Source organism: Salmo salar, chromosome 28, assembly GCF_965601325.2.
Source record: "Salmo salar chromosome 28, fSalSal1, whole genome shotgun sequence".
In the NCBI taxonomy this organism is placed as follows: Eukaryota; Metazoa; Chordata; class Actinopteri; order Salmoniformes; family Salmonidae; genus Salmo; species Salmo salar.
In genome coordinates this window covers 31,857,915-31,884,458 of record NC_138318.1, presented here as the reverse complement: position 1 = coordinate 31,884,458, position 26,544 = coordinate 31,857,915, and the positions used below count along the sequence as shown (strand labels likewise).

Genomic DNA, 26,544 nt, shown 5'->3' with positions numbered 1-26,544 from the left:
TCAGCCGCAAGTTATTACAGGAATTATGACGCGTCGACTATTTCTCTCTAAACCATATACCTTTGACTATTATGAGCCTGCTGCTGCCTACCACCGCTCAGTCAGACTGCTCTATCAAATATCAAATCATAGACTTAACTATAATATAATAAACCTTAGGTCATTAATATGGTCAAATCCAGAAACTATCATCTCGAAAACATTATTCTTTCAGTGACATACGGAACCGTTCCGTATTTTATCTAACGGGTGGCATCCATAAGTCTAAATATTCCTGTTACATCGCACAACCTACAATGTTATTTCATAGTTCCGTAAAATTCTGGCAAATTAGTTCGCAACGAGCCAGATTCTGTATACCCGGATTCTGCTTGCAACGAACGCAAGAGAACTGACACAATTTCACCTGGTTAATATTGCCTGCTAACCTGGATTTCTTTTAGCTAAATATGCAGGTTTAAAAATATATACTTCTGTGTATTGATTTTAAGAAAGGCATTGATGTTTATGGTTAGGTACACACACAACATCTCACGGACAGGTTTGGTTTGCAGACCTTGTGAACAGCAGCCATAATACTTGTGGACATTCTCCTTTCACTAAAGGATAGTTTAACAAATGGATATCTTCTATAATTTTTATTTTTTAGATAATTTGTATTTTTTAAACTTTATAAGATAAGTTTAATACTAGCTAGCAACTTACCTTGGCAATGTAAAGCAGGTGGTTAGAGCGTTGGGCTAGTTAACGTAAGGTTACATCCCCAAGCTGACAAGGTAAAAATATTTTGCAACGATTGTGCTTTTTTTCGCAAATGCGCTTTTGTTAAATCAAAGCGAAGTTGGCTGTCTTTGTTAGGAAGAAATAGTCTTCACAGTTCGCAACAAGCCAGGCGGCCCAAACTGCTGCATATACCCTGACTCTGTTGCAAGAGAAGTGACACGTTTTCCCTAGTTAAAAGAAATTCATGTTAGCAGGCAATATTAACTAAATATGCAGGTTTAAAAATATATACTTGTGTATTGATTTTAAGAAAGACATTGATGTTTATGGTTAGGTACACGTCGGAGCAAAGACAGTCCTTTTTCGCGAATGCGCACCACATCGATTATATGCAAAGCAGGACAGGCTAGATAAACTAGTAATATCATCAACCATGTGTAGTTAACTAGTGTTTATGATTGATTGTTTTTTTATAAGATAAGTTTAATGCTAGCTAGCAACTTACCTTGGCAATGTAAAGCAGGTGGTTAGAGCGTTGGGCTAGTTAACGTAAGGTTGCATCCCCAAGCTGACAAGGTAAAAATATGTTGTTCTGGCCCTGAACAAGGCAGTTAACCCACCGTTCCTAGGCCGTCATTCTTAACTCAGTTAAATAAAGGTTTAATGTGTTCTTAACTGAGTTAAATAAAGGTTTAAAAAAAGAAAAGAAAAAAAAAACATAAAAATACCGATTACCGATTATTATGAAAACCCGAAATCGGCCCTAATTAATCGGCCATTCCGATTAATCGGTCGACCTCTAATTTCCTCCAATGTTATAATGAAAAGGTGCCTCTCGGTCCCAAAGCACACGTTTTCTGGAGACTTGTGGGAGGAGTGCTGATGACTTCGCCCACTATATGTGCTTTCGGTAGTCTGATAGCATCCAGACAGAAGAAATCCGCACACAATGCATCCCTGACCACCTCCTGAAATGGTCAGCCAGATCTGAACATAGTCAGACCATAAAGCGACTTTTGAGAGTCTAGACTCGTCTTTTCAATGCAATCTTCGTATTCTGATAGCAGAAGTCGCATGTAAGTCTCCTGGCTATGTCCCTTATGAAAAAAAACAAAACGATTGCAGTTAGAGTGCAGTATAACTGCAGTATGCTGCAAATACTGCATAAAAAATAAACGTATTTTTTACTGCAGTAATTTTGTAGTGTAACTGCAATTAGAGTGCAGAATAACTGCATTAATTCTGCAATTTCCAGGTCCAAAACACTACAGTCAACTGCAGTTACTGCACTTTTACTGCAGTTTCAAAACTGCAATCTTTTTTTGTAAGGGGTAGTCTGTTTCTACATGTTCTAGTGCTTAATGCTGATTCAGGTGGTTTCAGGAATTTGTTTGTTACAGAGACTGACGGTATCAAACGTATGATTGTCAATAACCATTCTCTAATAATCATTCTCATTTGTTCTCTTTCTTTCAATTTGGACAGCCGAACTATTGAACGGGGAAAGGGGGAACATTGTGAAGGGATTGAACGAGGCCAACATCAAACTTCTGGTAGATATACTCTTTAACCAAAAGGTGATCAATCAATTTGAGAAGGAAGCCATAATGGAGACACATGGGCGGGCAGATAAAGCACGTGCCCTTGTGGATATGACCTATGCCAAAGGTGAACGTGTGTCTGAGCTCATGATCACCCTACTAAAGGATGTTGACCCCGTGCTGTTCAATGGCATCTTTTTAAAAGCGGATTCCATGGATGGATCTCCAGGTAAGGAAGGATAAAAGTTATTCCAGCCACCACATAGTTATTCCAGCCCACTGGGGTTACAAAATTCCGATAACGTACCCAAAATTCCCAGGTTTTCGAGAAATCCTGGTTGAAGGATTCCGGATTTCCTGCTTACTCCCTCCTGATTCTAGGAATCTTCCCACCAGATTTTCTGGAAAAACATGAACATTTTGGGAAAGTTGTCAGAATTGTGCTACCCTACCTAATGTGTAATTTCAAACTAGTGTAATACTGCGGTTGTGACATGCTCTATTTTTCTCTCTGCAGTTTTCAACATGAGGTGATGTGAGATGATTGACGAGGAGAAAATAGCCACCTTTTAATACCACAATCTGGAACCTGTGGATTTTTCTGTTGTTTATACCTTATCATCCTTTCAAGGTTAAAAAGCATTCTCAATAAATAATCTACATTGAAGGTGTTGTTTGTCCTCTCCCTTCCTCTGCTTTTGTCCTCTCCTGCCACTGTGGTTTTCCCCATGGCTTAAATAATTTTACCGATAAACTCCTTAAACAGAAAGTTAGATTTACTATTTATATACCTTCTTTTCAGCAACTCTTTCTCCTTGGTTCTGAAGATATCAGTGCCATATCCTGTAATGCTCTCTCCCTCTCTCTCTCTCTCTCCCAGCATATCCTGTTTTCCTCTCTCTGTGGCCAAACTTAGTGAATGAAGCTCTGATTCAAGCACACAGCTGCGCTTTAAAACCCTCTCTCCCTCTTTTGTCCCATTTTGCCCCTACTCTTCATCACTCTTCTTTCTCTTCCTCTCTTGTCTACCCACATCATTTTCTGTCTCTCTCTCTCTGTCGTTGTATACTCTCACATGTTTGCACTCTCTCGCTAGCTTTCATTGCTATAATGGAGAGTTAAAATGGTCCTTTAGCCTGTCATCACGTCATTCACCATTCAGAGGTCGAGCTCTATGAATCTGTCATCACTCGTTACCACAGCCACAAAGTCATATACCCCATCCATTTCTACAATTTTTCTTCTTAAAATTAGATTTTAAACGTAACCCTAACCTTAACCACACTGCTAACTTTATGCCAAACACAAACCTTAAATTAAGATAAAAAAGCAAATGTTTGTTTCCAAATTTGACTTTGTGACTGTGGTAACTAGTGGAAACTATAAACTGAGTAAACAAAATATTATCCAAGACAGACTGACCAGGTGAATCCAGGTGAAAGCTATGATCCCTGATTGATGTCACTTGTTAAATCAAATCCACTTCAGTCATTGTAGATGAAGGGGAGGAGACAGGTTAAATCATTATTTTTAAGCCTCGAGACACAAATTGTGTGTATGCCATTCATGGACAAGACAAAATATTTAAGTTCCTTTGAACAGGGTATGGTGTGAATGCAACGCTGCTGGTTTCCCATGCTTTCCAGTTTCCCATGTGTATCAAGAATGGTCCACCACCAAAAGGACATCCAGGCAACTTGACCATTGCCACAACTGTGGGAAGCATTGGAGTCAACATGGGCCAGCAAGGGTGCTTGTGTGACTTCTGGGGGTGGAGCTTAGCGAATATCGGGATATCAAACCTTCTGATTGGCTGCCCAGTAGCAAGTATTACTAAACCACGCCTTGTTTCACCGCATGGGACGCCCCAGTTCTGAGTCAATTCACAGCTGTTACACGTCAATTTAAGATACAAAGTCGACAAAAAGTCAGTTTTAAAAAAGTTATATATATATTTTGTCTGGGCGCTCCAATTTAATAGTTTCTACGTGAGCAGCAATTTGTGAAGTTTTTGAAAGGATTCGTAGTTTACAGAAAGGCTACATGATGGTTCTGAAGTCGGCAGACGGAGTGGGTAAGTAGCGCCAGACTTAATTAGCCAATGTTATCTAGCCAATGCTATTTGATGTAGGCCCTAGCTTTATAAACAGTTAATACCTGTATGCTATTTCATCTAAGTTATTGCTACCTTGTTTCTGTTGGCTATTAGTCACATGTTTTCGCCGTGCTTTTTACGGTTGACTGGCTAAAAAAACGTACCCAGCTTGCAATATCGCAACAGGTCTTCATATGCTAATTTCCAGACCACCTTAGAACAAAAGGTTAATTTAGCGGACTGAGTTGCGGCCATGCAGCGGTGTGTGCACTGTGTATCACTGAAATCATAACGCGTGTGTGTCTACGATACATCGTTCCTACAACAGCCGAAGACGTAAGATGCGTTTTCCAAAACACCACGCAGCGAGAGTGTTTGCTAAGTGCGTTGTTGAGGCATGTGTCGATACTAATTGGATCAAAAGAAAAGCAGTGTTGCTTTCGGATCAGCGTTCTCCATTCAAATCTTACCTTAAAGAGCAACTGAAGGCAATAAAAGTACTTACTGTATGTTCGTATATCCATTTGTATTTATTATTGTAGCATTGTCGAGAAGGAACCTGCAAGCAAACATTTAATTGGACGATGTATTCCATGCGTAACCAGTACATAGACTAATAAACTTCAACAACTTCTCTGGTAGAAAACAGCAGTTGTGAGACTGACTTGAAATTACAAATAATTTGTAGACTGCAAATTGACCGCGAGACGCACAAACAGATATTTGACTAAAACATAATAATTTCAAACCTTGCTTACATTTGCAGGGTTTCTTTTGGATCAGAATGGGGCTTAGGTGGTGGGGGCTTGGCCAATGGTGCTGTCGCCAACTGAACGTTTTAAAAGCCCTCCTGTTGGCCGCAGTGACAAGTATCCAGTTTTAGAGCTCATTTCCTGCAATTATACACATTTTGCAGTGAGGCTGAGAGAGAAATGCTAATTTAGCCTGGATTCACCTAGCCAGTCTATGTCATGGAAGGAGCAAGTGGGTGGGGGGGGGCAAATAAAATCACGGGCTGCCAGTTGGGGAATCCTGGTGTACATGGCTTAATCTACACGCAGCCAGAGACAGTAGCCACAGCATTGCCCTTGGAAAATAAAAAAAACACTGCAACAGATTGGCTAGTGAAACGCACTCTGCAATCTGATTGGACCTTCAAACTGTCAATCAACACAGGTCGGGTGAGTTAGCGAACAGATATAGGATCAGGTGCAGTGCAAACGTCAAATTGAAGAGAGGATTGTCATAATAACTAAATATGCAGCTCCCTTTTTCGATCTTGTCTCATCGCTGCAACTCCTCAATGGGCTTGGGAGGCCATGTGTCCTCCGAAACATGACCTACAAAACCCCACTTCTTAACACTTGCTAAACCAAGCCAGACGCACCAATGTGTCAGAGGAAACGCCGTTAAACTCACGACTGAGGTCAGCCTGCAGGCGCCCGGTCCGCCACAAGGAGTTGCCATAGCGAAGTATTTGAAATATTTGCTTTTGCTTTCACACGTTTCTAATACTACAATAATTGCTAGCGTTTCATATTCCATTACCTTACTGTTTATTGCAACACGTAGACATTTCTGTTTCTTGTTTGAAACAGAAATGATCCACTCCAATTTGCATACCGCCCCAACAGACCCACAGATAACGCAATCTCATTCGCACTCCACACGGCCCTTTCCCACCTGGACAAAAGGAACACCTATGTGAGAATGCTGTTCATTGACTACAGCTCAGCGTTTAACACCATAGTGCCCTCATAGCTCATCCCTAAGCTAAGGACTCTGTGACTTAACACCTCCCTTTGCAACTGGATCCTGGACTTCCTGATGGGCTGCCCACAGGTGGTAAGGGTAGGTAACAACACATCTGCCACACTGATCCTCAACACCGGTGCCCATCAGGGGTGTGTGCTTATCCCCTCCTGTACTCCTGTTCACCCACGACTGCGTGGCCAAGCACGACTCCCAACACCATCAAGTTTGCTGATGACACAACGGTGGTAGGCCTGATCACCGACAACGTTGAGACAGCCTATAGGGAGGTCAGAGACCTGGCAGTGTGGTGCCAGGATTAAAACCTCTCCCTCAATGTGAGCAAGACAAAGGAGATGATCGTGGACTACAGGAAAAGGAGGGCCGAACAGGCCCACATTGACGGGGCTGTAGTGGAGCGTGTCGAGAGCTTCAAGTTCCTTGGTGTCCACATCACCAACAAACGATCATGGTCCAAACACACCAAGACAGTTGTGAAGAGGGCACAAGGCCACCTTTTCCCCCTCAGGAGACTAACATTTTGGCATGGGTCCCCGTGATCCTCAAAGTTCTACAGCTGCACCATCGAGAGCATCCTGACAGGTTGCATCACCACTTGGTATGGCAACTGCTTGGCATCTGACCGCAAGGCGCTATAGAAGGTTTTTTATTTTTTATTTAACCCTTATTTTACCGGGTAAATTGACTGAGAACACATTGTCATTTACAGCAATGACCTGGGGTATATGGCCCAATACATCGACGTTGTCAGAGGAAGGCCCAAAAAACTGTCAGACTCCAGTCACCCAAATCATAGACTGTTCTCTCTGCTACCGCACGGCAAGCGTTACCGGAGCGCCAACTCTAGGTCCAAAAGGCTCCTTAACCTCTATGGGCTAGGTGGGACACTTGCGTCCCACCTACTCAACAGCCAGTGTAATCCCGTGGCGCGTTATTCAAATACCTCAAATGCAAAAACTTCAATTTTTCAAACGTATGACTATTTTACACCATTTTAAAGACAAGACTCTCGTTAATCTAACCACACTGTCCGATTTCAAAAAGGCTTTACAACGAAAGCAAAACATTAGATTATGTCAGCAGAGTACCCAGCCAGAAATAATCAGACACCCATTTTTCAAGCTAGCATATAATGTCACATAAACCCAAACCACAGCTAAATGCAGCACTAACCTTTGATGATCTTCATCAGATGACAACTCTAGGACATTATGTTATACAATACATGCATGTTTTGTTCATATTTATATCAAAAACCAGCTTTTTACATTAGCATGTGACTAGCATTCCCACCGAACACTGCCGGTGAATTTACTAAATTACTCACGATAAACGTTCACAAAAAGCATAACAATTATTTTAAGAATTATAGATACAGAACTCCTCTATGCACTCGATATGTCCGATTTTAAAATAGCTTTTGGGTGAAAGCACATTTTGCAATATTCTCAGTAGATAGCCCGGCATCACAGGGCTAGCTATTTAGACACCCAGCAAGTTTAGCCTTCACCAAACTCCGATTTACTATTAGAAAAGTTTGATTACCTTTGGTGTTCTTTGTCAGAATGCACTCCCAGGACTGCTACTTCAATAACAAATGTTGGTTTGGTCCCAAATAATCCATTGTTATATCCAAACAGTGGCGTTTTGTTCGTGCGTTCAAGACACTATCCGAAAGGGTAAATCAGGGTGGCGAGCATGGCGCATTTCGTGACAAAAAATGTCTAAATATTCCATTACCGTACTTCGAAGCATGTCAACCGCTGTTTAAAATCAATTTTTATGCCATTTTTCTCGTAAAAAAGCGATACTATTCCGACCGGGAAAGCCTGTATACGTACAAAGAGAGAGAAAATAAATACATCTCGTGCACGAGCGTGAGTCTCAGAGTACTCTTACAAGCCACTATCCAAACGCGATAATGTGTTTCAGCCAGAGGCTGCCTCGATATCATTCAGCTTTTTCCCGGGTTCTGAGAGCCAATGGGAGCCGTAGGAAATGTCACGTTACGGCAAAGATCCTCAGTCTTCAATAAAAAGAGCCAAGATGAACAACAACTTGTCAGAGAGGGCGCTTCCTGTTTCGAATCTTCTCAGGGTTTTGCCTGCCAAATGAGTTCTGTTATACTCACAGACACCATTCAAACAGTTTTAGAAACTTTAGGGTGTTTTCTATCCAAAGCCAATAATTATATGCATATTCTAGTTACTGGGCAGGAGTAGTAACCAGATTAAATCGGGTACGTTTTTTTATCCGGCCGTGTCAATACTGCCCCCTAGCCCTAACAGGTTAACAGCTTCTAATCCCAAGCTATAAGGCTGCTGAACAATTACTCAAATGGCCACCCAGACTATTTACATTGCCTGCCCCCCCCATCATCCTTGACTCATTACCCCCTGTATATAGGCTACCTGTCCTGTCCTGTCCTGTCCTTTTTTATTTTTTTTTATTTTTTTTAGAACACCTACTCATTCAAGGGTTTTTATTTATTTTTTACTATTTTCTGCATTGGGGCGGCAGGGTAGCCAGTAGTGGTTAGAGCGTTGGACTAGTAACTGAAAGGTTGCAAGTTCGAATCCCCGAGCTGACAAGGTACAAATCTGTCGTTCTGCCCCTGAACAAGGCAGTTAACCCACTGTTCCTAGGCTGTCATTGAAAATAAGAATTTGTTCTTAACTGACTTGCCTAGTTAAATAAAGGTGAAATTTTTATTTAAAAGTATAATATTCAAGACATCAAAACTATGAAATAACATATGGAACACATCTCAACATCAACTGTTCAGAGGACACTGTGTGATTCAGGCCTTCATGGTCAAATTGCTGCAAAGAAACCACTACTGAAGGACACCAATAAGAAAAAGAGACTTGCTTGGGCCAAGAAACATGAGCAATGGACATTAGACGGTTGGAAAAGCATTCCTCATGAAGCTGGATGAGAGAATGCCAAGAGTGTGCAAAGCTGTCATCAAGGCGGTGGCTACTTTGAAGAATCTAAAATATAAAATGTATTTTGATTGATTTTTAACTTTTTTGGTTACTACATGATTCCATATATGTTACTTCATAGTGTTGACGTCTTCACAAATATTCTACAATGTAGAAAATGGTAAAAATAAAAACCGTTGAATGGGTAGGTTTGTCCAACTGTCTGTCATGTGCGCGCAGGCAAAATTGATCATGCTGCAGGCAGCATAGAGAAGAAAAGTACATGTTTAAAACTGATAATTGATCACGTGGTGCAAGAATGAATGCAATTAATTGAACGTTATGATGGACACAGCTTTGTAGAAACAAAAACATACACAGCCTCTGCTCAACAAACTGTAGAACTAATCGTTTGGCGTGCTGCAGTTCGTAAACGATATTGCTTATCACTCATGGCTGTCAAGCGATGCATTCCGCCAAAATAGTCATTCACAATCTAATCCGTGTGCGGCCACAACTAGATCTTGTTTCAAAGTACCAATAAATAATCTTTATCTGTATGCCTAGCAATCAAAAGTTTTAAAATCACGCTTTTACAATTCTGTCACAAATGTCAGCTCCAATAAGCCCCTTATGGTGAACTACATGTGAATGAGAGGCTTGTAGAATCATGACTATTTCAAGTCATCGTTCGCCGGGAGGGGGTCCTGCGTGCCCTGGGCATAACTGACTCAAATTAACAAAATGAGTAGAAGGATTCATTAGCAGTAAAACATTGAAATCAGCCCTAGCCTTATCAGGAAGCCAATATAGAGAGACTAGCACTGGAGTAACATGATCAAATTTTGGGGTTCTAGTCAGAATTCTAGCAGCTGTGTTTAGCACTAACTGAAGTTTATTTGGTGCTTTGTCTGGGTAGCCGGAGAGTAGAGCACTGCAGTAGTCTAATCTAGAAGTGACAAAAGCATGGATTATTTTTTCAGCATAATTTTTTTGGACAAAAAGGTTCTGATTTTTGCAATATTACGAAGATGGGGGGGCTTATTCTTGATATGTTTCCGTCAAAGAGAGATCAGTGTCCAGAGTAACAGTGAGGTCCTTCAGTTTTTTTTCCCAGACGACTGTACAACCATACCGATTTTAATTGGCAAATCCAACAGCAGAACACATTGTTTCTTGGGACCTAGAACTAGCATCTCTGTTTTGTCTGAGTTTCAAAGTAAAAAATGTGCCGCCATCCACTTGTGCCGCCATCCACAGGCTTCCAAGGTAGGCAATTTTGGGGCTTCACCATGTTTAATCGAAATGTACAGCAGGCAGTGTGTTGTCCGAATAGCAGTGAAAGTTGACATTGTGTTTCCAAATGACATCACCAAGAGGTTGTGTGTGTGTGTGTGTGTGTGTGTGTGTGTGTGTGTGTGTGTGTGTGTGTGTGTGTGTGTGTGTGTGTACACTGCTCAAAAAAATAAAGGGAACACTTAAACAACACAATGTAATTCCAAGTCAATCACACTTCTGTGAAATCAAACAGTCCACTTAGGAAGCAACACTGATTGACAATAAATTTCACATGCTGTTGTGCAAATGGAATAGACAACAGATGGAAATTATAGGCAATTAGCAAGACACCCCCAATAAAGGAGTGGTTCTGCAGGTGGAGAACACAGACCACTTCTCAGTTCCTATGCTTCCTGGCTGATGTTTTGGTCACTTTTGAATGCTGGCGGTGCTTTCACTCTAGTGGTAGCATGAGACGGAGTCTACAACCCACACAAGTGGCTCAGGTAGTGCAGCTCATCCAGGATGGCACATCAATGCGAGCTGTGGCAAGAAGGTTTGCTGTGTCTGTCAGCGTAGTGTCCAGAGCATGGAGGCACTACCAGGAGACAGGCCAGTACATCAGGAGACGTGGAGGAGGTCGTAGGAGGGCAACAACCCAGCAGCAGGACCGCTACCTCCGCCTTTGTGCAAGGAGGAGTACTGCCAGAGCCCTGCAAAATGACCTCCAGCAGGACACAAATGTGCATGTGTCTGCTCAAACGGTCAGAAACGGACTCCATGAGGGTGGTATGAGGGCCCGACGTCCACAGGTGGGGGTTGTGCTTACAGCCCAACACCGTGCAGGACGTTTGGCATTTGCCAGAGAACACCAAGATTGGCAAATTCGCCACTGGCACCCTGTGCTCTTCACAGATGAAAGCAGGTTCACACTGAGCACGTGACAGAAGTGACAGAGTCTGGAGACGCCATGGAGAACGTTCTGCTGCCTGCAACATCCTCCAGCATGACCGGTTTGGCGGTGGGTCAGTCATGGTGTGGGGTGGCATTTCTTTGGGGGGCCGCACAGCCCTCCATGTGCTCGCCAGAGGTAGCCTGACTGCCATTAGGTACCGAGATGAGATCCTCAGACCCCTTGTGAGACCATATGCTGGTGCGGTTGGCCCTGGCTTCCTCCTAATGCAAGACAATGCTAGACCTCATGTGGCTGGAGTGTGTCAGCAGTTCCTGCAAGAGGAAGGCATTGATGCTATGGACTGGCCCGCCCGTTCCCCAGACCTGAATCCAATTGAGCACATCTGGGACATCGTCTCGCTCCATCCACCAACGCCACGTTGCACCACAGACTGTCCAGGAGTTGGCGGATGCTTTAGTCCAGGTCTGGGAGGAGATCCCTCAGGAGACCATCCGCCACCTCATCAGGAGCATGCCCAGGTGTTGTAGGGAGGTCATACAGGCACGTGGAGGCCACACACACTACTGAGCCTCATTTTGACTTGTTTTAAGGACATTACATCAAAGTTGGATCAGCCTGTAGTGTGGTTTTCCACTTTAATTTTGAGTGTGACTCCAAATCCAGACCTCCATGGGTTGATAAATTGGATTTCCATTGATTATTTTTGTGTGATTTTGTTGTCAGCACATTCAACTATGTAAAGAAAAAGTATTTAATAAGATTATTTCTTTCATTCAGATCTAGGATGTGTTGTTTAAGTGTTCCCTATTTTTTTGAGCAGTATATATGTGTGTGTGAATGTGTGTGTGTGATGTATGTGTGTGTGTGTGTGTGTGTGTGTATATATATATATATATATATATATATATATATATATATATTAGTGAAAACAATAGTGGTCCTAAAATGGAACCTTGAGGAATGGTGACAGTTACAATTGATTTGTCAGAGGACAAACCATCCACAGAGGCGAACAGATCTTTCTGACAGATAAGATCTAAACAAGGCAAGAACTTGTCCGTGTAGACCAATTAGGGTTTGTAATCTCTCCAAAATAATGTGGTGATGGATGGTGTCAAAGCAGCGCTACAGTGTAGGAGCACGAGGACAGATGTAGAGCCTTGGTCTGACGCCATTAAAAGGTCATTTACCACCGTCACGAGTGCAGTCTCAGTGCTATGATGGGGTCTAAAACCAGACTGATGCATTTCATATACATTATTTGTCTTCAGGAAGGCAGTGAGTTGCTGTGCAACAGCTTTTACATTTTTTTTGAGGAGAATGGGAGATTCGATACAGGCAGATTTTACTTTTTAAATATATATATAAAAAAAAAAAAAAAACATTCTTGGTCAAAGTTTGGCTTTTTCAAGAGAGGCTTTATTTACTTCCACTTTTTTTTTGTGAGTTTCATACACATTAACCAGCTTGACAGTTGAGGCCATGACTATTTCCATGAATGTGTCGAGATACAGGATTAAAAAACTTGAGTCTCCATTGATCCTAGGTCCTGGCAGATCTGTGCAGACTAAGGACCGCTGAGCTTTGGCGATATACACAGAGGAGTTTGTCATTTATTTTCTAATGATCATGATGTTTTCATCTGAGAAGTTCATGAATTTATCACTGCTGAAGTGAAAGCTATCCTCTCTTGTTCAATACTGATTTAAAAAAAAAAAAAAAAAAAAATTGTTCGCTTTGCAAAAGTATCAAAACATGTTTTTGGAGTGAGGGCTCTTTGATTTTGCACGGTACTGTCTTTCCAAGCTAGTTGGAAGACTTCTAGTTTGGTGGAGCATCATTTCCGTTCTAATTTTCTGGGAGCTTGCTTCAGGGCTCGGGTATTTTCTGTATACCAGGGAGCACATTTCTTGCGACAAATGTTTTGTTGTTAGGGGTCGAACTGCATCTAGGGTATTACGGAAGGTTACATTTTAGATCCTCAGTTAGGTGGTTAACAGATTTTTGTACGCCAACGTCCTTGGGTAGGTGGAGGGAGTCTGGAAGGGCATCTAGGAATCTTTGGGTTGTCTGAGAATTTATAGCACGGCTTTTGATGATCCTTGGTTGGGGTCTGAGCAGTTTTGTTGCAAATGTAATAAAATGGTGGTCCGATAGTCCAGGATTATGAGGAAAAACATTTAGATCCACAATATTTATTCCACGGGACAAAACTAGATCCAGGGTTTGACAGCTCTGAGATTTAACGATGCTCCTATGAATGTTCTAATGATGAACTTAACCTTAACCTGTTGGGGCTAGGGGGCAGTATTTTCACGGCTGGATAAAAAAATGTACCCGATTTAATCTGGTTACTAATCCTACCCAGTAACTAGAATATGCATATACTTATTATATATGGATAGAAAACACCCTAAAGTTTCTAAAACTGTTTGAATGGTGTCTGTGAGTATAACAGAACTCATTTGGCAGGCAAAACCCTGAGACATTTTCTGACAGGAAGTGGATACCTGATGTGTTGAATTACCTTTAAGCCTATGCCATTGAAACACACAGGGGCTGATTAATGTTTTGGCACTTCCTATTGCTTCCACTAGATGTCACCAGCCTTTACAAAGTGTTTTGAATCTTCTACTATGAGATCTGACCGAACAAGAGCCTTGGAACGGTGATGGCCGATTAGACTCTGGGCGCGAGGTCATGTTGGGTACCCTCGTTCCAAAACGTTTTAAAAGAATGCATTCGTCCACCTTGAATATTATTCATGTTCTGGTTAAAAAAGGCCCAAATGATTTATGCTATACAACGTTTGACATGTTTGAACGAACGTAAATATATTTTTTCCCCTCGTTCATGAAGTGAAGTCCGGCGGGCTTAGATCATGTGCTAACAACACGGAGCTTTTTGGACATAAATGATGAGCTTTTTTTGAACAAAACTACATTCGTTATGGACCTGGGATTCCTGGAAGTGACATCTGATGAAGAGAATCAAAGGTAATGGATTATTTACATAGTATTTTCGATTTTAGATCTCTCCAACATGGCCCTTTGTCTGTATCGCAAAGCGTATTTTTCTGGGCGCAGTGCTCAGATTATTGCAAAGTGTGATTTCCCAGTAAGGTTATTTTTAAATCTGGCAAGTCGATTGCGTTCAAGAGATGTAAATCTATAATTCTTTAAATGACAATATAATATTTTACCAATGTTTTCTAATTTTAATTATTTAATTTCTGGTGCTGACTTGACTGCCGGTTAATGAAGGGAAACGATTTCCTGAACATCAACGCCATAGTAAAACGCTGTTTTTGGATATAAATATGAACTTGATAGAACTGAAAATGCATGCATTGTCTAACATAATGTCCTAGGAGTGTCATCTGATGGAGATTGTAAAAGGTTAGTGCATCATTTTAGCTGGTTTTATGGTTTTGGTGACGCCTGTCTTTGAATTGACAAAACATTACACACAGCTATTGTCAATGTACTCTCCTAACATAATCTAACTTTATGCTTTCGCCGTAAAACCTTTTTGAAATCGGACAACGTGGTTAGATTAAGGAGATGTTTATCTTTCAAAGGGTGTAAGATAGTTGTATGTTTGAAAAATTGGAATTTTGACATTTATTTGGTTTCAAATTTGCCGCTCTTGAAATGCACCTGCTGTTGATAGGGTGCACCACGGGTGGCACGCTAGCGTCCCACATAGCCCCAAGAGGTTTTAAGATGCTTTTGGGAAACTGGGATCAGGTCTGTCAGAGGCAGCAGTCCAACCTGGAAGCACACATTGAGTAATAGACTCACTGAGGTTAATGTACTGTAGCATCTCTTAGAGGACAAGTTGTTCATGTTGCCTGATTTAAATAAATAAAAAAGTAAAAGTGAAATAATTGAAAAGAGTGCCCCTTGTTGCATAGTGGTTTGTTTATCATTAAGTCAGAGATCGTATTCAGTGCTGGAGGTCATTGGTGTACAGTCATGAGTACACATACCTCGGGCTATGTGTGAGAGTCCACGGGGTGGAGACTGTGTATAATGCTTGGAGGCAAAGGGGGAGGAGTTGCGGGGGAGGGTTTCCCTCCTGTAATGTCAGTGATTTCTCAACAAATGGTAGAGCGATTGAGCTGAACACGCCTCTGGTTCACACACATCTGCTCTCTCATGCTCTTCCTCTCTCCCTCTGTGGTGTGGTGGAGCAGCTAGCCTGTTTGCTCGCTCTCTCACTCTCTCATTACAAGCTTGTAGTAGTGTGGTGATGTGAAAGACAGATGGTAAGCTTGGCAGGTAATTAGGGGTTAAGGACAGTCAGCCTGGTTGCAGGGGAGAGGGGGGCCATGTTGGTTATTTTAGTATTGCACCACGGGATTGGAGGGCTCAGAGGGACTGGGATTGTCTGGGTTATACTGCTTGGCTGGACTGGGGCACTGGTGGGTTGCCATGAGACAGAAGAACCAGGCTAATACTGGTCTGCTGTACTGGGAGAGAAGTCTGGACTATATTATTGAAAGAGTACTACTACTGCGAGACTGGATTATACAAAGACTGGACTGTATTTTTTTTTTTTGAGCTGGAGTTTTTCTGGGCTGGACTGGGTGAGAAGTGTCTGGTACTGGACCTGGGAGAGTCATTCTACAGGTACTGGAGACTGTATGTGAGTGGGCTCTGTGGAGACTGTATGTGAGTGGGCTCTGTGGAGACTGGTAGATGGACTAAAGGGGGAAGCAAGTGTTCTGGGAGAGACCTGCGTCTGGACCTGTGTTATACTGGTAACAGTGGGAGGACTGGGAGAGACAAACTCGCTCAGGTAGGAACACTACACGCTGTGTGTCTACCCCTATTCCCGCTCATATTATCGTCACACTGCTAGGAAACAGCCACCTCTTGACATCAGGAAACACTCAGCAAAAATATAGTACATGCTGTATCAGCTAACGCAGTGTGTGTGTTAAGGTCTGATTGAGAGATGCAACCGTAACTGCATGCTCTTATCAGTGCGTGGGCAGAACAGTGCATGAGTGTGTCTGTTTGGATGGACAAGACTACACAATGTAACCAAACTATGCCTCCCAAGCCTTCTCAATGCCCACCAGAAACATTGAACTGCTGTCATATACTGGTAGCTAGTTGTAACAAATGTATCAGGTCAATGCTGATTGTAAAATATCCACAATACAAAAGATGATTCTTCATTGTTTTAAATGTATTTTTTGATAAAGTAAGAGGAGCCATTTAGACTCCAAGTGGCCTTAACATAGACTCTTTACCATTACAGCACTATTTAACCCATTGATTACAGCATTATTTACCCTGTTAACCCAATCATTACAGCATTCATGGTGTTGTCACTGATACACCTTTCAAAGCAAGACGTTTTTCCGCCAACTTTAGCATCCCGCCTTCTTTTTGTCCACTTTCTTTTATATATGAAAGGTATTGCTGGCAACAAAGCCATGCACGACCTAGTCATGATTGAAGTAAATTCCTGCGTACGGCTTAGTATGAAATGTAGCCGTAATGCTGAGGCGAACTTGGCACGCACTACACTCTTAAGCTCTTGATGGTTGTTAGGCAGCGCCCGTTACTACTATCCTCCTGGCAGTTCTACACTTTACGAGGCATGTCACTTCACCCATCTCTTCACCAAATGCACTGTTTTCTTAACCACAACTGGATTGATCCATAGAGGATTACTGTGGGAATAGATATCACTGAATGACTAACATATTGGAATAAAGTAGGCTAATGCAATTGAAGGTTTCAAAATGTTGCTTACTAAAAGTCATCCAATTTTTGTAATACATTTGAAGTAATATTTCCAGTGGTGTAGAGTACTTAAGTAAAACATACTTTAAAGTACTACTTAAGTCGTTTTTTTGGGGTATCTGTACATTACTTCACTATTCATATTTTTGACAACTGACTTTTACTCCACTACATTCCTAAAGAAAATAGTGTACTTTTTACTCCTTACATTTTCCTTGACACCCAAAAGTACTTGTTACATTTTGAATGCTTAGCAGGACACATTTTCCAATTCACACACTTATCGGGAGAACATCCCTGGTTATCCCTACTGCCTCTGATCTGGCAGACTCACTAAACACGAATGCTTCGTTTGCAAATCGTGCCGTCTAGGTTGCTTAATTTTAGGAATTTGAAATGATTTATACTTTTACTTTTGATACTTAAATATACTTAACCAAATACTTTTAGACTTTTACTCCAGTAGTATTTTACTGGTTGACTTTTACTTGAGTCATTTTTAAGGTATCTTTTACTCAAGTATGACAATTGGGTACTTTTTCCACCATGGACTATTTCTGCACCGTTTCATGCTGCTTTGAGACAAGCATGGGGACATGATAAATCAATCCATGTCTGATTTTTCTTTCCACTGAATCTGTTTGGATATTGGTTAGGCCAGAATTAGGCTTTGGAAATGTTATCTAAGTTGAGGTGAGTGCTGCTCATGATCATCTTGTCTGGTTGGCTCCTTTTATTTGCACTGATCACAACATTTAGCCAGCATGTTATGTAGCTTCACAAGTGGATTATTTTGCTCTTCACTTGCAGTCGCTCAGTAGCCTAGGCCTGATCCCAACCAAAAGCCTGTGACTTGTCTTAATCAATCCAATGCGATTTTGTTTCACAAGAACCTCTATGTATATTTAGTTAATTCTCTGGCTGGGCCAAATACGTGGAGGTGGTATAGCTCATCTATTTGTTTGCTGATCTATCACTGATTTATAAACTGGGTGGTTTGAGCCCTGAATGCTGACTGGCTGACAGCCGTGGTATATCAGACCGTATAATAGAGGTATGACAAAACATATATACATTTTTACTGCTCTAATTACGTTGATAACCAGTTTATAATAGCAATAAGGCACGAGGAGGTGTGGTACAGCGGTTCCTTCTTTAAAAGTTGTGATCTTACACTGCGGGACTTAGAGGTACCCAGCGTCATGGCTTCATTGCTCCAGACCCCCCACAAGGGGGAGTTAGAGCTCTCATTATGCATTTGGGTCCCAAGGTTTTTATATGACCAATCACATTGAGTGGTTCCAATGACAAATTTGGCGCGAGCCATCCGTCGCTGGTGACTTTCTTCAGCAAAGATGGCTGACAAAACATTACGGTGGAAGCAAATGTTAGGAATTATAACGTCATAACGAGTCAAGCAAAAAATGTACAATTGAGAGGAATATGTTAATGTAGAGACAAACGATTGTGCATATTCTTTGTCATAAAGTAAAATTATGAAAATCGCTATTTAGCAAGTTAGCTGACTAGCTAACATTAGCCAGCTAGCTAATGTTATGACATGAGTATGAAGTTGGTATCCAGGTTGATTATTGTGTTGGGACTCCTGAGAGAACCTGCAAACCAGGCTGTCGTCTTTGGAAACAGTGGATGTAAAGAATCTAGCTAGCTAAAGCTTTTACTGCACATTGAATGTACAACTATTTATTTGCTTATTGTGTAGTGGAGGATACAAATAACTGTATGCCTATGGATGTGTAGCTAGCTACATTATGTAGCTGATCTGTGTATGGACCCTAAAACGTTAGGTTCTAAACTAATATTTATACCAATCTATGAACCTCAGCTATCATAGTTGTTGTATCAACTTCAAGTCTGAATGGCATTAATGAAGCAGAATATAACTTTATTGTGCCAAGGATGCAAGTCCTATATACATGTACTGTAGTTATTACCACACTGAGATCCCCACAGTGTAGCCTGTACATTGAACATATTCACTGATCATGTACTCTACCGTGGCAAATAAATGTTCAGGTATGAATCTCTGAGACATTCTTTTTCAGTCATATCCAATACCAGGTGTATCAAACTACATTCTTTGTATGTATGTATTACAGATATACACTTCAACAGTGTTTACCGCTCCTGGGACATCAATGCAATAGATTAAAAACATGATTTCAGTAAAAGCTGATTTGTAATTCATATATACAGGGGGGAAAAAAACGTACAACTACACTTCCTATGCATATCTAACTCCCTTCATCTGAGGACACAGGATAGGTGTAGTATTTCAGTGAGATACTTAATTTCAACCAGTGGAGAATGTGAAACGATTTATTGAAAGTTCATTATCCAGGTGTTTATAAATGCGTAATACATGCATTATAAATATTATAAAGTTCAATCAGTACTTCAATGCACATATGGTGTGCATTATAAAGAGGTGGGGAGAGGTATAGAAGACAGAACTAACTATATAGCTAGGTGTCATCTAAAATAACACTCATTTATAAGACTGTTCTTGAAGGCAAACCGCAAATTCCACTATTGTGGCTAGCTTCACAACAAATGGTCCGGTCAAGCCTCACTAACCAGATGACGAAAGCTGGTTGCTTATAACGTTAGCTTTGGGCAACAGGATTAAGTAGCTGGTTAGCTATTTATTTTCATGAACTGAAGTTCAATTTCAATAGGCGAACAACAAGTGGCAACCTAGCTAATACTTACTCACAAGGATTCCTAAATCATTGCTTAGAATAATGAAAATTACTGCAGTTTCTACTGGTCATTGTTTTCAGGCTGGTTGTATTGGTGCTAGCTAGGTACCAAGCTAAAGCTAGCTCCCCCAAAAGTTGCGGTCAAACAAATGATGCTTTATTACCAACGCGGTATTGTAAACACATCGTTCGTGGCCGGTGTTTGCTTGTTTGCAGACTTTTTTGTACAGCTTTGACAGTGCTACTGTATCTTTTTTTTGACACGCAAAGACCCAAATGGCTTTCCATAGTATGTATGTTGTGAAGCTAATAGTGGTGACGCTATTACTGTGTTACTCCGGTAGGGCAACATCGGAAAAATAGCACACTTGGTAGTGTGTACCCAAACCACAGCTAAATGCAGCACTAACCTTTGATGCTTCATCAGATGACAACCCTAGGACATTATGTTATACAATGCATGCATGTTTTGTTCAATCAAGTTCATATTTATATCAAAAACCAGCTTTTTACATTAGCATGTGACGTTCAGAACTAGCATACCCCCCGCAAACATCTGGTGAATTTACTAAATTACTCACGATAAACGTTCACAAAAAACATAACAATTATTTTAAGAATTATAGATACAGAACTCCTCTATGCACTTGATATGTCCGATTTTTAAAATAGCTTTTCGGTGAAAGCACATTTTGCAATATTCTCAGTAGATAGCCCAGCCATCACGGCTAGCCATTTAGACACCGACCAAGTTTAGCCCTGATCAAACTCCGATTTACTATTACAAATGTTTCATTACCTTTGTTGTCTTCGTCAGAATGCACTCCCAGGACTGCTACTTCAATAACAAATGTTGGTTTGGTCCAAAATAATCCATCGTTATATCCAAATTGCGGCGTTTTGTTCGTGCGTTCCAAGACACTATCCGAAATGGTAAATCAGGGTCGCGAGCATGGCGCAATTCGTGACAAAAGATTTCTAAATATTCCATTACCGTACTTCGAAGCATGTCAACCGCTGTTTAAAATCCATTTTTATGCCATTTTTCTCGTAAAAAAAGCGATAATATTCCGACCGGGAATCTCCGTTTAGCTAAACAGAGGAAAGAAAACAAAGCTTTCGGTCGACGCGGGCACGAGCCTGAGTCTCACAGTACTGTAACCAGCCACTACCCAAACGCGCTACTTTGTTTCAACCAGAGCCTGCAAAGCCACGATTCAGCATTTTGCCGCCTTCTGAGAGCCCATGTGAGCCGTAGAAAGTGTCACGTAAGAGCAGAGATCCCCTGTAATTGATAGAGATAATCAACACGGCCAAGAAATGGTCAGACAGGGTACTTCCTGTACAGAATCTTCTCAGGTTTTGGCCTGCCAAATGAGTTCTGTTATACTCACAGACACCATTCAAACAGTTTTAGAAACTTTGGAGTGTTGTCTATCCAGAGCTAATAATTATATGCATATTCTAGTTTCTGGGTAGGAGATCAGATTAAATCGGGTAAAAATTTTACGTGGCGTCATTACGTCATGTACCTTTCATTATATAGGTATGCATGTCAGCTTTGACATCGGTTTTGCACATCGGGCGTTAAACCAGACATCGGCTGATACCGATGTTGGGATTTTTAGCTAATATCAGCCGACTATATCGTGCATCCCTAATTTCAATGTAAAGCATCTCTTTAATAATACTTCCTGTTGACTTGACCAAGTGACCTCTCACCTATGATCATGCTGTGCTCTCTGTCAGCCAGTTCAGATGCGGGAGGGGTTCACCAAAACAGCTGATATAACCTAGAAGATTTAGGGAGAAGGGGGAGAGGCAAAAGTCCTTATTAGACTTTTACACTACCAGATCACAAATGAATGCATAAATACCACTTGAAGCTGACTTGATTATTTGAATCAGTTTGTGTAGTGCTAAGGCAACAGCTGGTGAGGTGTCAGGTTCACCTCTGTACTTAAAGGGTGATTATTCCAACTCTCTGAAATGCTGCAGATCTGCCTGCAGACGAGGTAGGAACACATATCCCACACAGAAGAGGTGGCTAGAATTTGACAGGTCAAGGTAGCCGTCTTCCTCCAAACTGTGCAGCAAGTTGTAGTATTGACATGTCACAGCACTCCAAACATCTCCCCATAAGCATTCCACTCTAACAGAGTGAAAGAAAAGGTTTTGCGGAGGAGAAATCTAATCTCTGTGGCCATGTGGTCTTCGTCCATGAATAGTGAACACTGAGGTGGGTCCAAGGTTATAGAAATGCAAGTGTGTATGTGCCTCTGAGTGGTTACTGACTGTATGTGACTTAGACACCTGTCTGAGTGTACCTGAAACATTTAAATATACAGGGCTATGTGTCTCACCACTTGGTTATTGCAAGGCTAACACCCAGGGAAATCATGACTTGGCAGCAGGGGCTTGATGGTCCAATGAAAATGGCTGCGTGTTTATGTGGTGTAAATCTGGAAAGGTTTTATTAATGAATGCTTGTGAGACAGGTTCCATGTACAACAAGACAGGCAGCGAGGAAGAGAGGAAAAAGAACACAGAACAGTTTAATTACCTCTGCTTATGGACAGAGGTAATTTTGCCAGCAATAAATCTTCCACGGCCTGTTCCTCAGACAGTGAACATCTGGCAATATCTACATTTTCGACCCCTTGATCAGCTCGCTCTCTGAAAGTAAAGAAAAAAGCTTATTTTTTTGTAGATACAATAACTGAGATATGACCGTTCAATCTAAAGCAGCAGATGTCATTTTCAGGATACGTCAATACAGCACGGAAAGATTAACACCAGACTGGTATTGTGGTTGTTCATTAAGTGATGGGAAATATGCAATATGCATACACAATAATATACTTCCTTGAAAATCCATCTATACCGGTATCTTGAAAAAAGCATTGGCATTAAAAGTGAAATGTTTTACCTAATTAACCTTTTGTCATTATTTATGTATTACCAGTTGATGAAGAACAACTCCAATTTCATACATCATTGAAAATTTGTCTACGAATAAGTAAGAATAACAAAGTTAAAATAACTTCTTAGATTTGAAGGAGACATTATACATCTTAGTACCTTAACAATTTCTGATTTGTATCAATGTGGACGACAGACGGGAGCAGGACAGAGTATTTCTGCCGAGGAATGCAACGGAGCTGGATCATTCTGGCAATGATACCTGCACCATCTACACACTGCAAAGACTCCCTAACCCTTCTCTGCAAAGACTCCCTAACCCTTCTCTGCAAAGACTCCCTAACCCTTCTCTGCAAAGACTCCCTAACCCTTCTCTGCAAAGACTCCCTAACCCTTCTCTGCAAAGACTCCCTAACCCTTCTCTGCAAAGACTCCCTAACTCTTCTCTGCAAAGACTCCCTAACCCTTCTCTGCAAAGACTCCCTAACCCTTCTCTGCAAAGACTCCCTAACCCTTCTCTGCAAAGACTCCCTAACTCTTCGCCATTGTACACGATGGCCCATTGCTCTGAGACTTCCTTTGACCATTCTAAAGCCCGCATGGGGCAACCTTGCCTTAATGGCCCTGACTTTCTGGTCTAACTCTTCATCTGACCTATCTGAATAGCATTCCCTGACAGACATATTGTGTTCTTTCATCCTTCTGTAAAAAAATCTAACCGTTACACTGTCATAAAATGTGATTATATATATCGACTATGAAACAAATAGGACATGGCCTACTTATGAGTTGCCATGAAAGTTAGATGAATTCAACTGAAAATGGCGAGAAAAGGCATTCTGTAGCTACATGTTTTTGGTTAGCTTGAGAATAATAATTGCATGATTTATCATTCTATGGTATGTATGTAATATAGTAGCATGTTGTGAACCGACACTAAATCATAGGCGCTAACTACTAGCTATGTAGAAGTTGGACAGAAGAACGCCCAGTGCTGCTTACCTGAGATGCCATCATCACACAGTCCTTCTTCGTAGGTGTCCGCTATAACTTCCTGTGTCGGAAAGAAAGGCTGAACAGTATTGGTTGTAGCCAAACGGACACTCAAATGGAGGGTGGTTGACTGCGAGTTTTGTTTTCAAATATATTTTTTGTTCTCAAAATATTTTTTGGGGGGGATAAAATGCATAAAGTTTTGCGTTCTATAAAAAAATATTTGATTGCAAATGTTTTTGTTTTTTTTTACTTTGAAGCCTATTTTGCTTTCAGAACAATAATTTTGAATTGAAAAGGAAAGTTTTGCTCTCGACAAGACACAAATGTATAAAAAAAAAAAAAAAAAGGGTAATGGTGGACTGGGGGGGAAAAAAGGTAATGGCGGACTGAACGTAGATATGTTGAGCACCTCAAGATAAAAACGTAATATTCAATATCGGCAAGTTAGACTAAATATTGTCACTACACAATCTGGTGGGTGATAACCTTCAATCTGGATAATAATACAAAACAAATCTCAAGACTAGAGAAATTTATCGACAAATATTACGAAAACAAGCAACACCCAAACATGACGGAAGTAGGACTGGAACCGATTTCAAATCGAAACGTGACTCTTCTACAGACGATTTTAATATTTGGACCGGAAAGGAAATCACACTAAACTTTCACCCTCAGGCACTTTAGGAAATCATGAATGTCATGGATATATTGGAATTAGTTGATATATGGAGACTTAAATACCCTGAACTAGTGAGATATACATGGTGGAGGCTTAATCAAGCTAGTCGTCTTGACAACTTTCTTACGCCATTCTCTCTCGCACCAAAAGTTAGTGTTGATAGGGGACAGAATGCGGTCAGATCATCACATAATTGGCATATATATATTACTCTTACAGAATTTCCATGTGGGTAAGGATATTAGAAATTGAATCAAAGCCTACTAGATGATACATTGTTTAGAACTAGGACAGAAGAATTTATAGCTGACTTTTTCAGACATAACATGGGTACAGCAGATCCCCTTATTGTATGGGACACTTAAATGTGCCTTTCTTTCAGTACTCATCTATAAAACAAAAGCAATTTAGATCAAGAGTCCATATTAACAAAGGAAATGGAAGGACTAACAGTACAGTTAGATAGCAATAAAAACTGTACCATAGAGGCACTGAATAAGTTAGAGGAAAAAGAAATGGAGGAACTTAATCAATAAATATCCGGTGTAATATATTATAAAAAATAAAGTGAACTGGATGGAATATGGGGAAAAATGCACCAAATTCTTTTTCAATCTTCAGTATAGAAATACTACCAATTATTTAAAAAAAAAATTTATTGTAACTTGTTACTTCCCCTTTCAAAATATAATTTGTAAAGTATTTGATATTTTGAAATAATATTTTCATTTCAGTCTCCTCCATCTCCACTAACTGCAGCTAATTGTATGGATTTTTTTCCCTAATAATAATGTAAAATTAGCATCTGTACAGAAAGACTCATGTGAAGGCCAAATTACAGAGGAGGAACTTCTTGATGCAATTAAAGCCTTTATGGCTGGGAAAACTCCAGGGCTGGATGGCATACCAATGGAGGAATACCAAACCTTCTTTGACATACTCAGAGGACCATTCTTAGCATGTTTTAACCACTCCTATATAAATGGTAGATTTTCAGACACGCAACAAGGTCTATCATTATTACTGAAACAGGACCTATATATATATATATATATATATCCATTAAAAATATTTGAGACCTCTTACACTTCAGTGTTGTGATGCAAAAATGCTTGGCGCATAGAATTTAAAGTATTGTCAGATATTATTCATCCTAATCAGACAGGTTTTTTACGTGGACGATACATTGGAGATAGTATAAGACAAGTACTGGAAACAATAGAATACTATGAAATATCGGGGACACCAGGCCTGGTTTCATAGCTGATTTTGAAAAGGCTTTGGATAAAGTACGACTGGATTTTATATATAAATGCCTAGAATATTTCAATTTTGGGGAATCTAACCCATTTTATAAATAGTAAATAATGGCTACATCTCAAAGTTTAAAACTATCTAGAGGAGTAAAACAAGGTTGTCCACTATTGGCATATCTATTTATTATTGTCATGGAAATGTTAGCTGTTAAAATTAGATCAAACAATAATATTAAAGGATTAGAAACAAAGGTGTTATTGTACGCTGATGATTCATGTTTTCTTTTAAAACCACAATTAGAATCTCTCCACGGCCTCATAGAGGATCTAAATACATTTGCTATCCTCTCTGGATTAAAACCAAATTATGATAAGTGTACTATATTATGTATTGGATCACTAAAAATGCTACTGTTACATTACCGTGTAGTTTACCAATTAAATGGTCTGACGGAGATGTGGACATACTCGGTATACAAATCCCTAAATAAATAAATGATCTCACTCCAATACATTTTTATAGAAGGTTAGCAAAAATAGACAAGATCTTGCTACCATGTAAATGAAAATATCTGTATATTTGTGGAAAAATCACCCTGATTTAACTCTTTAGTCATATCACAGTTTACTTATTTGCTTATGGTTTTGCCTACACCTAGTGACCTGCTTTTTAAATTTATATGAACAAAAGATATTCAATTTTATTTGGAATGGCAAGCCAGACAAAATTAAAAAGGCTAATTTATATAACGAATATGAATTGGAAGGGCAGAAATGATTAAATATTATAGCATTAGACCTCACTAAAGGTATCAGTCTTTCAAAAGTTATACTTAAATCCAAACTGGTTCTCTAGTAAATTGGTAGGAATGTCTCATCCTATGTTCAAGAATGGCCTTTTTCCCTTTATTTCCTTTTCAAACAACCGAAAGTGAGCAGGTGTGATCTGA

At 40.4% G+C, this 26,544-nt stretch overlaps 1 protein-coding gene across 8 annotated transcripts in view; it reads left to right on the top strand.

Moving 5' to 3' along the window:
• The first annotated feature begins 3,881 nt into the window (after positions 1-3,881).
• The window catches only part of LOC106589836 (cytohesin-1), a 55,110-nt gene continuing 32,447 nt past the window's right edge, over positions 3,882-26,544 (top strand). For 4 of the 8 annotated variants that reach the window (XM_014180229.3, XM_045710156.2, XM_014180228.3 and 1 more), the window contains exon 1: positions 15,390-16,056. Coding sequence is in view for 2 of the 8 variants with exons in the window: in XM_014180226.3 (XP_014035701.3) it covers positions 4,308-4,338 (31 nt within the window). In the remaining 6 variants the exon portion in view is untranslated. Of the gene's footprint in view, positions 4,339-15,388; positions 16,057-26,544 lie in introns of those variants that run through there. The other 4 variants (XM_045710153.2, XM_014180227.3, XM_014180226.3 and 1 more) reach the window with 3 other exon arrangements.